General features: G+C 40.1%; 1 protein-coding gene across 1 annotated transcript in view; it reads right to left on the reverse strand.

The window, feature by feature from the left end:
- The window catches only part of LOC104155170 (gamma-aminobutyric acid receptor subunit beta-3), a 30774-nt gene continuing 16877 nt past the window's right edge, over positions 1 to 13897 (reverse strand). The window contains exons 5-6 of the mRNA XM_009695915.1: positions 11335 to 11579; positions 1 to 445 (exon numbers count right to left, since the gene is read on the reverse strand). Coding sequence (XP_009694217.1) covers positions 95 to 445; positions 11335 to 11579 — 596 coding nt within the window. The 3' untranslated portion in view covers positions 1 to 94. The remainder of the gene's footprint in view (positions 446 to 11334; positions 11580 to 13897) is intronic.

Genomic DNA, 13897 nt, shown 5'->3' on the forward strand with positions numbered 1-13897 from the left:
ATATATATTTTTATATATAAATATATATACAAACTCTGCAGGCAAGTAGTACTTCACTTGTTATAATTGAAGTCCTTTAAAAAAGTTCAGTCACTCAGTTAACATAGTATAGCCAGTAAATTAAGTTGAAAAGAGAAAAAGTGAATGGGAACACCATTCTTGACCATCTGTCGATGGCATTCACATCTGTTAGATCAGGGATTTTTATTTTCAGTTGCGAAGACCTTCTTCGTAAATGGCTTCTCCTGCTGTGGGAGCCTGTTCTTTCTGACGAACGCCTTCCAAGGCTTTCACGATGTGAGCTTTGTTTTCTGTACTGGATTCCTGAGTTGTCAAAGGATATCGTTGAATTTCGGGCATCCGTAACGCTGGTGGTGACCTCGTTGCTTGCCACCTCATTGTGAATTTCAAGCGATGTTAGCAGAATGTTTCCATGGGTGTCCACCTAGGGGGGAAAAATAGAAATATAAATTGTTTCAAATGACTTGACATCTATCAGCAGAATGTGGGTGTATTTAAATCTATAAACCCATACATATTTTAAGAAAGCATGTCTTCATTTTAAGTGTGTGATAATCTTAGGAAAAACGGCAATACTCAGTTGCTTAAAATTAGGCAAGTATTTAAATACTTTTACAAACAGGGCTATCATCATACTACCAACATTCAGTACAAAACCGTATTTGGCAAAAGCAGTAATTTTCCTCTCCTTCTAAACCAGCTGCATTTTAAAGGATGGTGTAGTTCACTGAAATCTCTACATTGCTGGCGTTCCTACAGTAGGAAATTAAATTAAACTGGACTTTTTTCTATCTGGGACTTAAAACCAGGTGAAAAAAGTGCCTGTGAAGTTTGCTAAAATCACAACAACAATTCTGATCCGCTGAACTCCACATTTTGCAATCACAGAGCTTGTTTACAACTTTTCTTTTAAACTTTTGTTTCCAAAGTAATTTGCACAGTTTTCCAATCATGGCAATGCTTAACTGCTGGGCTTTTCCACCTGGGTAAGTGATCTTATAGACCGATGAACTTAGACATGGAAGAAAGCCGCTGAACTGAGGAAACAGGTGGCACTCTTCCCTCCCACCTCCACAGCCAAGAGCCAGTGAGCACAGTGTTGAGCACAAGTGAGCAATGCGATGCCATTTTCAGTAATTAAGAGGAAGGTTCTGATCACTTAGAGTCTTTAATAAATTTTGGGCCAGACTCTCCAGTCCCCCTGAGTCGCGATAGAGGAGGAGCAGCACAGTTGCGTACGGCTCCTTCAATCCAGATAAACTTCCAGTTCCCATGAATGGCACTGACAAAAAGTCCCAAATGATGCTTAGTCAGCATTTGGTAGCTCCAGTGGTGGGGCACCACATCCCCTTGTGCCCCATGACCTGCACGCTGGAGGATGGGCAGAGAACACGGCCAATGCAGGGATCAGCTCCAGCTTTCCTGCCAGTTTTTGGGAAAGGAAAATGAGGGCTGAAGGTAAAATAAATGCTCTGTGCTGGGTATTTTCAGCCAGTTAATGCATATGTGAGTCTGTTCAAGTTAACTCAGTTCCTTGTGTCAGAAATAGATAGTGAATCATGGCATACAGGATAATTTCCAGTTTTACATATACAATTTATTCATCCACAATTCATCCTGCAGTTAATATATTTTTCTAGCCTGCCACATGATGTAGCTGTGCTAACTGTGCAGCGGCTGGACATCTCATCCTAGAAGCATCTGTTTAAAAGTGGTTGAGAAAACACAGTATTGTCATGGCCTTTTGATGTTTGTACAGTCATCTGATACCACGTCCTTTGCAAGATTTGTGTGATGCATTAAAAGTATGTGTAGCTATGTGTCTGTCCATATGCATTTAGCTTTTTTCAGTCTTGCTAAAATTCTGTAAAATGGATATTTCTTTCATCAATTATTGATGCCACAGCTTATCTTTTCTCAGTGAAAACAATTATGATAGTCTATCAGTAATGCTTTGCCAAGCTTCTTGCAAATGGAAAAAGAGTATAAAATGCCCTGAATGACATACAGGCGAGTAGAAAAAAAAAAAAAAGCTAAGGTATCCAACAAATCCTGCTGTTGTAGGTAATAGCACATTATGCTGATGAGTGCCTATAAATAAAAATAAACAACGTGAACCAGGTGGAGAAGCCACAGTGGTGATTAAGAAGAATTTATTTTCCCCATGGCAGAAACCCATTGGGTACAAAAGTATGAGCTTGAGGTTTGTAGAAATCAGTTCATGCTGTTCAGCTGTATCTGTAACCAGGGAATACATACAGCTGTAAAATACAGCCACGGATATCATCACTACTTATGGTGGTCTCTGAAACAAAGTGATTCAGTTTTCTCTGTTTTGTTTTTTTTTGTTTGGTTTTTTTTTGTTTGTTTGTTTGTTTTTTTTTAAAGAGTACAAATTATGATCAGGATTTGTAACAGCATTGTGTAAAATATCTCCACAATCTGCATTCTCCCTATGAAGCTTAAAACTAAATCTCTCATCCAGGCCCCCATGGCATCACATGTCATCTCCCTTCCCATCTCCTTCCAGGCTTTGAGAAATGTCCTTCAGCTTACTAAAAATGCCCCAGCAGAAACCATTTTGCTGGGCTCCACCCTGACAGCACTGCCTTCCCCTTGCAGGTCTCTACTCCCTTTCCTTCCACCACCACAGATGTCAGCTGCTCTTTCCATCAGGGCTTCCTGATCTCTCCTGATTCTGTCTGCCACCTACATATATACAGACGTTAGCCTATCCATGGATACTTTGTCCTTCTACACCAAGCCCAGATTTTTGTAAGTGAGGTGTTGGCTGAAATCTTGTACTCTGGAGAGTACGCCTAGGTATTCAGGCTCCCCCTGCCCAAGGAATTAATTTTATTCCATTTATTTCATTGCCCTGTATAGCCTTCTTCACCTTATCTGCCAACCTTACTTGCCACCCTAACATGGCTTCTGCCTCTGCTCTGCCAGTGATGCTGCCACTTTTCACTGCTCGCCACTGCATCTATAAAACAAACTAGAAAGGTGGTCAAGAAAGGTGCCACGTTTGTGTAAATGCTTTGTCTGAAGATACCATTACGTCCTATGAAGTTTCATGACAGTATATATATATTGTCTCAAAATGTCAAATGAAACATATTTAGAAACATACTTTTGAAATGCATCTCTTTGTTGATAGAGCAACAGACTTGCGTGTCAAATACAAGGAAGGAGCAGATGGAGAGAAGAAGGGGTCTGCAGAAACTGAAATCAGGCTTCTGGTCCACTGATACCCTTGAGATTTATTCCTGAAAATTGCATTGATTCCTTCAGAGCTTTTGGATAAACCACCTAAGCCCTCAATAACATTAGAGCAATATATGCTAATGCTTTGTGGCAATCTTAAGGTGATGTCGTGAAGTATGAGTACTTAATGCATGCAATGTTAAAAACTATTTTCACATAAGCATGACTTCTGAATTATTTAAGCAATTATTTAAATGACTTTGACAAATGTACACAAGCTCTCTCAATGAATAAAGAAGTAAACCAATAATGGCAGGGTATCCTGTGCAAATTGACTCATGTCTGCCTGAATATACAGGTAAGGCAAAATCCTCCTTGAGTGAACATACGTGTTGCTCGGTGGCTCCAGAGAAAATGTTACCCTGGGTACAGATAGGGATTGAGAAAAGTAGCTGAATGGATTATAGACAGTCATGGCTACACATGACAAACAAGGCCAACGTCTTTGATAAAACTTTAGTTTTACTCCTTATGAGCCTTAGAGTATAATTTTATCACCTGGCTCAAAAATGTCACTGTCTGTGCACTAGAAATTCTCCCTAAAAATGTTAAAACCAGGTTTTGCTCTTGAACATTGTTATAAATGGCAGACATGACATTGTGGATTCGGCCAATTTCCCCTCACCCCGTAACATCCTTCTTTAACCTAAATATTTCTCTTTTTTGCTTTCTCTGCCAACCCTGTGCCTCCATACTTCTTGTAGTCTCCTTTCTGCCCACCATGGTTCCACCTGAAGCCATTTATTGCCGTTTCCCCGCTGTGGTCTCCACTGCCGGTGCTCCCGTCTCCTCCCTGACACAAGCCACGGCTGGTTGTTTCCATGGAGTGTTTCCCAGTGAGCTCATCAAAGCAGATGAAACAGCTGGGTACCAAATCATTAATTAATGCCCCACTGAATCCGCATGGATCCAAATATGCAAAACTGATGCTCTTATTTCAAAATCAATTTTAATCAAACCCCATCCCTCCCACCTCTGAACAACTACAGCTCCTGCACCAGGGTGAAGTGACTGAATCTCACACAACTCCATTTGGAGGCTGAGAAACATGAAATACTGTGAGAGGTTTCATACTCTGAAAAAGAGATTCACCTTTGAAGGTTCACCATTTCTGAACTATACATATGACAGTACAAATAAAGAATCCAAAGACCCTAGCAGCCCAATGCCATTACGCAAAAATGACCGTAACTAACCTAACTGAAGCCAGAAAGAGGAGAAATAAGATAAGGTTCACAAAGAACCTCTGGTCCTTGCTTTTGGAGGAAGACCATGTCACCAATGGGCTCAACTTGGATTGTATGTTGTAGGTATGAAACTTAATGCTCTTTTACACCTGGAAAGTCCTGAATCTACTTCTTAATTCTAAACAAGATACCAGCTGATTTAGAAGTTAGGTATTATATTTTCAAAAAAACGAAAGACAAGATCTGCTATTGGATATCTTTCTCCAATCAAGATTCTTGGAAAACTTCAGCTTTAATGCCAGTTTTAAAACACTTTACTAGGGTTGGGAAACTACCATAAGGCTTGATTTACTATTAGGTAGTGTCTGAATTATTCCAGGTTTATTTAGTTCTCTGTTTAATATTCCATAAATTTTAAGGAGTACTTTACAATGAAATCTCTTTTTCCTCATAAGTCTTTCATTCTACTACACAAAAAGAAGAAGAGGAAGCATTTTGCTCAGACCCCATAGGTATGTTTAGGAGTTCATCAATCCAAAATTTTTAAATACCATGTAAACACTTTCCATCATATGAAGCAATATAAATGCAAATAGTGGGTTTAAATAACAGCATGAAAAGCTGTCTCTGTAGCTAGCCTTGCATTATTTTACATCAAAATTACTATTCAAGTACATTATCACACAAAATAGATGTCCCCTTAAAATTAGAATAAAATGGAAGTTATTCTTCGTGGAAACTCTCATCTAGACTCCAGCTACCCGATTCTCACCTGATCTGCCCTGGTGCAAGCACCTATGTTTTTGCAAGGGGTAGACTACCCGGTAGCAGTTTTCATCTTTACTTATGTATAAATGGCTTTCCAACATGTGGAACAGTACACGATCAGGCCCTAAGTGTTATCTGAGCTTAAAGAAAATTCACTGACCACATTATGCCTTTGATATTTTAAAAATAATTTAAAACCACAAGCACAACAAAAATGATCATGTTGACTGTTCTCCCTCAGCCTAATTGTTGATACTTTTCTCACTACCATTTTAACATGCTTATACTAATTAATAAGCATTCAAAAAAATGAAAGAGAGAATTATGTTATATTAGTCTAGGAGATGAGCCCAGGGTAGCCAGCAGAACTGGGAAGATGGAAAGATCTTGAAAAACAAGGAAAGTATGAAGAAGAAAAATAATTAGGAACTTTCATATTAATATCACTGTCCACCAAGAATGGAGCTTGACAATTAAATTTGATGTATTTAAACAGAGGAAGAAAGGAAATAAATGCATAGTCTTCCCTTGCCCTGTATTTCACATTGTCTAGATTCTTACGATCTCTGGGTTGTACTATGGATTGTACACACAATCCTTCTTACTGTCTATGGATTTGCACGATTCATACTTGTGCAAAGTGGCTGCAGAACAAAATTGTGCATGTATGAGTCTCCCAGTGCACACTAAACGTCCCCATCATAAGCACTACAGGACAAGGGTTGTTCCCACAAGAACTGTGCTCATCACTCTTGACAGATGTTCTTCAAAACTTGGCTCCTACTCATCACACTCATGTTTCAGAAATACCCCACTGTTCAAAACAGCACTGAAAAAAGTATCCAGGAAAGATGAAGATGCACAGGAGAATACTGCCAGCTTTTCTATTCTCGTATTTCTCAATTTAAACTGAGTGATAATTCTGCCACAGCAGCCAAGATACTAATTCTCAGAATAAAATCCCACTTGTGAGAGAGGTTGCTACAATTAACAATTCTTTAACAGTGCTAAGTAGATGTAAGTGTCCTGAGTCTCTATTGTCAGCAATGCCTGGTGGGAAGCTGTTGCCTTGGTTGACAGCGGGGGTTTGAGCCAGGAATCTCCAGAGCTAAAAAAACATGCAGGGACTGCCTGACGAGAAGGGCCTTTTTATAAAGGGTTATGCATTATTTTTGTTCAAAGGAAGCTCTTCCCACATGTCTGACAGCTACAGGGGGTTGAAGCTTGAATGAGCTTGTGTGGCAGTTACCCTCCTGATTGATACCCTGGGGCTGAACTTTTGGTCCCACCAAACTGAAAACATAAATTGCCACAGCTTGAACTAAGAAGCAATATTTTTAGCAGGGCACTGTAACAAATCATACCCTCTGCGGGTTGGCCCAGAAGGAGCAATGTCCAAAACACATGCTTACCAGCTGTTTATGCAAGTAGCCTCTATCACGAGAGTGAACAACAAGTGAGAACAGGATTGCTGTAGAGCTCTCTCATGCTGATTTAGTTGTAAATTAGGCTGTATCTGAGCCTTATTTAAAAGAAAAAAATTATGTAGCAAAACTGAAAGTGCACAGAGAGCTACAAATGAAGCCTGAATCTGCCAACACAAACAGGAGAAACAGAACTGATCGGTAACAATGGTAATTAATTTTCAAGGGAAAATATTTTTACTGGCCACCTATTCTTTTCTGACAGTTTTTCCACAAACAGAGGACTTTAATTTAGGCACTGATATCATAGGTAGAAGACACACGTTACGAAAAATCAAGGTTCAGTTCTTCCTTTATCCTAGAGCTTGTCCTCATATACGAAGCACTGTATCAAGGTTTTCAAAAGAGAGTTTCCAATCCAAAACTGGTATGCGTATGGAAATTGGTTATACACAAAAAAAGGACATTCTATGTTTGTCTTCAGTAACTGTGCTTTACTGGGATAGGCTGGAAAGGTTCACCGAGGAATACTATTTACAGTGCATTATCTGAAATAAAATGTGATGCAAAAGCAATTAAAAGAAGAGAAGGCTAAGTGTGAAACTTTCTTTGTAGTCAGCTGCTGATCCACAGATGAGTCATTCGTAAAGGCTCGCTCAGGTTTCAGCTCATCACCAGTTCTGAATCTTCTGAAACCATTTCCAGAGACACAGTTTAGTCAGACGTGCCTCAGTCATCATTCCACCTTCAGCAGTGCTACACAGGAGAATACAGGGCAGAGTTTTCCTCTCTCCACTGCTTTTCTTTGTCACCTCTGCAACGTGATGGCACTGGCTGTGCCGTTTCCATGCTGCAAGGGCTTTTCTTTCCCTTATGCCTGGAGCTATTGGGATCGTTGGCTTTAACACACGGGCAGAGCAGGACAGAAAGCCATAACAGGAGCAGTGAAGCCAACCGGCAGCTCAGCGACAGCAGATGGTGGAGCCCTCCTCAACACAGCAAGCCTCAGTGGTAGCGTATCAGGAATAACTCAGAGAGAAGTGCCTAAAAGCTTGGCTCTGGAGAGGCACGTCCATAGCAGCACCATCAACATGGAGATGGCTGTGCCAGTCTTGGCTCTCCAAACCCGTAACCTCCGATGCAGGACAATGCAAACGCGTGCATTAGGAAGCAGAGTTACTGGGCATGAACAGTGGCTGCTTTGCAAAGCAATTATCAAATAAAACACAAACATACCCACATCTGTGGATTTTGTGGCCTAGAACATTTTTGTTATTAAAATTCTCCTGCTCTACAAACAAATAAGACTAGGAAAACATGAAAAGTCATTTTGCTACTATAAAAGGAGTGTTTATAACCAAGCCTGCTAGCTTGCGCTCCAGTCCTGTGATGCGTAAAAAATAAACTACAATAGCAGTGTCCATACTGGTTCTACTGGTTTCCACGGGCTATAACGCTCCTGAGTGAAAATAACATGGCATTTTCCCTCATCCTTCTCGTGTTCCCTTTGCCTGAGAGAAAGACACTGCCTCAGCAGCACTCCCAGTCTCGGGTACCATAAGAGCAACGCTGGAACTGCGGGCCTGAACGACAGGCAATATGTTCTGCTGCCTCGGGTCTGCTACTGCTGCCTCCCAACGCGGACAAGTGATTCCCACAGCGTCGCAGCCCCTCCTGCCTCAGGCTGGACCTGATACAGCACAGAGTTGTTCTGTCACTACACCCACAAGTTACAGCATCTGATGTGGACAATAAATGGACTAATGGTTATTTCTTCATTTGGTTTGTTTTTTGGTTTTTGGTTGTTGTTTTTTTTTTTCCCTAGTGCCCTGAGCTAGCGCTGTAAATCGATGACAGGGAGCTCATGCACACGGTTTGTATGCAAGCAAATTCAATTACTAAACCAAAACAGCAACACGAATCAACCGAAATGGTAGTCTTAGAGACAAATTAAAAAGAATGTCTTCTTCCAGTTTTATATTTGAACTCTTTTCAATCTTCTTTCCAGCTCAGCATACATTTTGACAGTCATCAAACAGTGGCGACAGCTACCAAGGGGGCTGCCTGGTTTTAGGCATTCTGCCTTTATTTAAAAACGTCACTCAGCCCCAAATCACATGAGACTTGAAATATTTCCCAAGGTTAGAAACCTTCCCTTTCTGAATGGAAATACACTCCATGGAAGCCTGAAGCCTCACCAAAATCACAAAACCAATAATTTCATTGAAATCGCACAAAGTGTTCTTCATCTATGGCTCTGAGCCTCCCTTACCGTGCAGTATGCCCTCCAGTTTGTGAGCTTCTCCCAGGACATTCAACCCCCGAATCCCAACTCTAAAGCAAGAAGCAAGCAACTGCCAAGCAGATGTTATTTCCATCAGATTCAATGACCTTCAAGAGTCACCAAAGGAGAGGTTGGAAGTTAATACCTCTTTACTGCTCTTGAAGAGGTCAGAGCCAACATTGCAGAGCTTTCAGGTACTGTCTTCCATGGCAAGTATGTTAAAAACTCTGGCATGACCTCCTGTCCTGCTACATCCATGGATGTCTGTACAGCATGCTACATGGTGGGCATGATCCAGAACCATGGAAACCATTTTCCTGCTTCAGGGTTGTGGTGTCTGGAAACCCTGGTAAACTTTGTCCAAAGTAGATCTGCTAGATGGATTTTCCCTGAGCTGCTCATCCTGAAAGCAATGGGACCTCTTGCCTGTTCTGAGCAATTCCCTCTGCTTTACATTTGCCAGTGTTTCTCAAATGAGAAATTCAGATTTAACATCCTACATCCAGTGAATCTGCATTTTCTGTCTATGCTTTGTTTCAAAGGAAGATTTCTGATAGCAATACCTAATGTTTCTGTCTTTCCCTGTTGCATGCTGGCACTGCTTCTCTGAAGGCACTGAATCCAGTAACTACAATGAAGATCTGTTGACTTCACCAGCTGAGGCCTGGAGACAAAATGTTTTCTACACAGAATGGGACTATACTTCATTATTTTCACTATGTTATTTGAACAGCCAATGTTCAGAGTGAGTATGAGTATACGCATTTCTACAAAGCATGCAGAGTTCCCTTCCACAGCTGGGACTCCAAGGGACAAAGAAAAAAGCTCTAGTGTGCTGAATTTGTATCCTAATTTCATTCATGCATGGTTGATATTAAACCAGCAGAAAAGTCAGAATAGTCCATGATATTTGCTTAGCATGGTCCAGAAACAAAAGAAAAGGTTGTAAGTTAAAAGTGAGAAAAAAACAGTTGATACATGGTATGATCAGATCTGGGATATAAAAATGGCATGATCTGAGTATGAAAACCTCTCATTTTCATTAGTTAAAATACTCATACTTCTTTTGACAATATAGACCAATTGATCTCAAGATAGAAGAACAGTCAGGCATGGGGTGCTATTGGGCCCATTAACAACACTTGTACTGAATTATGTAAATCATTTAAATGGAGGAGATTCACCAGATGGTTTCCACTGGGAGACCTGAGCCTTAGTGCATACATCTGCATTACCTGCTTGCAGCTAAAATCTTCTCCGTTACTTTCAGTTGTGATAATCTTTTTTTCCCCATCTGCTTTTTTTATTATTATAACTGTTTATTTTTCCAGGAAAGGGAATTAATTCTTGCTGCTAGCTTAGTCTTAAATAGTGCTGCCAACTGTGACGAGAATTTGGTTTCATAATATAGTAGACAAAAAAGAGTTTATTGGTTCAAAAATTATTTCACAGATATGAGTGTCGATAATTAGGTGTAGTTCTGCATTACATTTACTATAGCAGACAGAATCATTAGGATCAAAAATACAGCTTGAAATTACTTTTATGATACTGGTACTTAATAAACAGGTAGTAGTTTTGTCACCATGAACTCTTCTAATTTATAGCTGATAGAAAAAACAGTCTTACTCAACAAAACTGAATGAAAAAGCCTCATTGGGAGCATTTTAGTCAAAAAACATGTTCTATTCAAACTGAGATGGCTTGCTAACATACAGTGTTGAATACCTTGAATTTTTCTTGCAAAAGGGGAAAAAAAAAAAAAAAAGAGTATTCACTGGATGAAGTAACACTCTAGGCAAGGAAATAGGCTGGAGTGTAATCAGCAGAGACCATGCCCATACTGTGCCTCAGAAATCAATCTGAAAGTTTCTCTAGGAATCATAATTTTTTGCTGGTCTTAAACAGCAGCAGATGACAATGCCCCACACAGCAGTTCAGCTATGCTGGCCAATTCATTAGCATGGCAGAACTAATTCTTTATCTGTTTTCTCCCATTCTAAATATGTCTGCTCTAACTGAAGTGAGAAACAGTACGCTCAGATCCTGGATTCCCTTACGTAGGTACTTAAACAAAATCACAGTTAAATAATATTTGATTTAGACAAATAAATGCCTTTGCAGATCTGAGCCTTTCTTTTCAAGCTAGCTGCACTCCCATTGTTTCCTTCTTCTCACAGTAACTTGTCATACAGATCATACTCACTTCAGTTTCTGTATGCCTAAATATATTCTTCTATGTAGGTTCTTGAATATAAAAATGCCAAAGTTTGTCCACAAAAAGAAGACATGGTTGGTGATGTTTTTACACAAGCTTTTTTTTGTTTATTTCATACAGTTTTTGTAATAAAAGAGAGACTATATATAGATTAAAGAATCCTACCCGGTTGCCTTCAAACTTTGACCGATCGTTGTTTGCCTTTGCCGTTTTTTCTGCAAGTTTCTTCTGTCTTTGAGGGCCTTTTCCAAAGAAAATGTAGTTGACAAAGGCGTATTCAAGTAAGGCCAAGAAGACAAATACAAAGCAGCCCATAAGATACATGTCAATGGCTTTAACATATGGAATTTTAGGCAAAGTCTCTCGCAGATGGGTGTTGATTGTTGTCATAGTCAGCACAGTCGTAATTCCTACACAAAGAAAAAAGAGCACATATCTTACAACTCCAAGCATACCATGCTTCAATTTTATTTTCCTTTTCGGCAAATTTGCCTTGTCAGTGTGAAGAAGCTTAAAAATTTGTGAAAGATATCTCACAGGTGACATCACTGCAAATGAAAGCAAAATTAAAGCTTGATGCATTATTACTCTCTTACAGCATTTCCTTCATATGATCAGGGAGAACAGCTAACGGGGGGCCTGGCACTACTGCCATGAGTTAATGTAGCTTCATGGAAGCCAGTGTAGCTGTACGGAGCATCTCTTCCCTAAAGACCAAACTGATCTGCGACAGAAACGCAAATAGCCTGCCAAGCATTAAAAGGTATGCTCTTCCAGCACTGTGCTGCTCAATACAATAGAGAGAAGTTTTTAAAAAGTAACAGAACTAATTAGGGGTCTGGATAGATAAAACCATGTGCACATATTAAGGCAGAGTGTTCGTATAGATGGTGAAAGATTCCTCTACTGCAGTTTTAAATTTCTAAGAGTTAAGCAGTTGGTTGAAGTTAGTCCTGTAGGGCTCCCCTGTAGTAGATGGAGAGAGACAGGCACCTTCCCAGAGCAGTTCTTCCCATCTATTTTAGACACCTATTTCAGGAAAGGACAATATGGAAGAGGGATTTGAGATGACTACTTTAGAGCAGTAGTCTAATTTTTACATAGAAAGAAGTGAGATGAGCAGTGTGAGGCAGATAGAGATGTGCATTTGTGGAAAGAAAAAGCCAAGGAGGAGAGCAGCATTCTTATGAATGTTGTGACTGGAGACTAATGGAGTACCTAGAAAAATCTATAAGGGATGTCAAACCCTCATTTATTTACCTAAGGATGGACATAGCACCTGAAAATATATTACAGAGCACTGTTTTGAAAAGCTGGTAAGAAAAGCAAATTTATTGTCAGTCTGCTTGAATTCACAATAAACTGCAGGGTCTGTATCTCTGCTGGAAATTTTATGGGAATTGCAAATCACAGGTTGCTGAAAACACTGATTTGTGGAATAAGCCTACATTGGTAAAAGAGGCAACCCATTCTAATAGGCCCCCTCCATTACTATTTTCTCTGATTCCATAATTATACCATCAGTTTCTAAGTAGTCACTAAAATGCAGGCAGAACAAAAATAAAGAACAAGAGAAAATTGCTGCCATATTATGAAGCACAGCTTCTTTTACCTGAAGATACAGAAATAAAGACAATATAACTCAAAATCAAGCTGTTGCAGAAAACAGTGTCACTCCAGGGCACTGTAGTAGTAGCCTATGAGGTTCTGTAACAGCTATTTTGTATATTTAGTAGGTCAGCGTCATGCAGTTTTCAGTGCTTTTCCTCTAACTGTGAAACAAGTGTGTGTTGATGTCAGATGGTTCATGGCTTGAAATACAGCAGAGACACACAGACCACAAGCTTACTTAAAAATTGTATTGGGTATAACTCCCCCAGCTCTGCAGTAAAATAAGTATAGCTGACATATTATTTTTACCTAAAGAAACTTTGACAAAGTCTCTAGAAAACCCCCATGCCAGCACGAGGAACAGGGGTAAGAAAGCTGGAGGACTGCAGCGAAGGCTGTCATACGTTTGCAGCCCAAGGGATTTCTTTAGCCTGAACTAGCTTCTATCTCTGTAAGACTACTTGCTGCTGCTTCCCATAAGGGATTCCCAAAGCTACATAAGATCAAATTGATTTTTGTATCAGAAATCCCTGATCCCTTTTAACACACCGTTGGCATCTCACTATCATCCCACAGACACTTACCAAAGCCTGCCCAGTGGGTGTTACAATGCCCACATTTTTGGTGTCTGTTCCCAGGCTGTAATCTTGATTCCAGAGAGAAGTCCTTAAACACCACACAGGGGGAGTTTGATGGCTCTCTTCGTGATGCAGAAGATTAAGCACACTGAATAGAAAGGTGGCTACTGCTAACCAAAAGGAAATATGTCCCCTGGGAGATTCTGCTGACACCCTGCAGGCAAATGCCCTTCTGAAGATCAATAATTTATTTTAAAGCACAGCTGGAGGACAAGCAGCTGACACTTATCTATCATATAAAAATAGGATAATCTTGTGATTACAGCCCTTCCCAAAAGTCAGAACTCTTGAGATTATTTTTCTCCTCACTGAAAGAACTGAATTTAGGAACTTCTAGGGCTAACTAGTAAAAATTCAGTGTTCAACAGAACTGATGAGTTTTAATACTTCTCTTGACATCAGCCCTATATCAGTCTCTACCCGCAGTGTCCATAGCACATAGTCTCTGGAAGGAGCTGGCCTTTGCTCCACGCCTGGGA

This window comes from Cariama cristata, unplaced genomic scaffold, assembly GCF_000690535.1.
Source record: "Cariama cristata isolate BGI_N322 unplaced genomic scaffold, ASM69053v1 scaffold6252, whole genome shotgun sequence".
In the NCBI taxonomy this organism is placed as follows: Eukaryota; Metazoa; Chordata; class Aves; order Cariamiformes; family Cariamidae; genus Cariama; species Cariama cristata.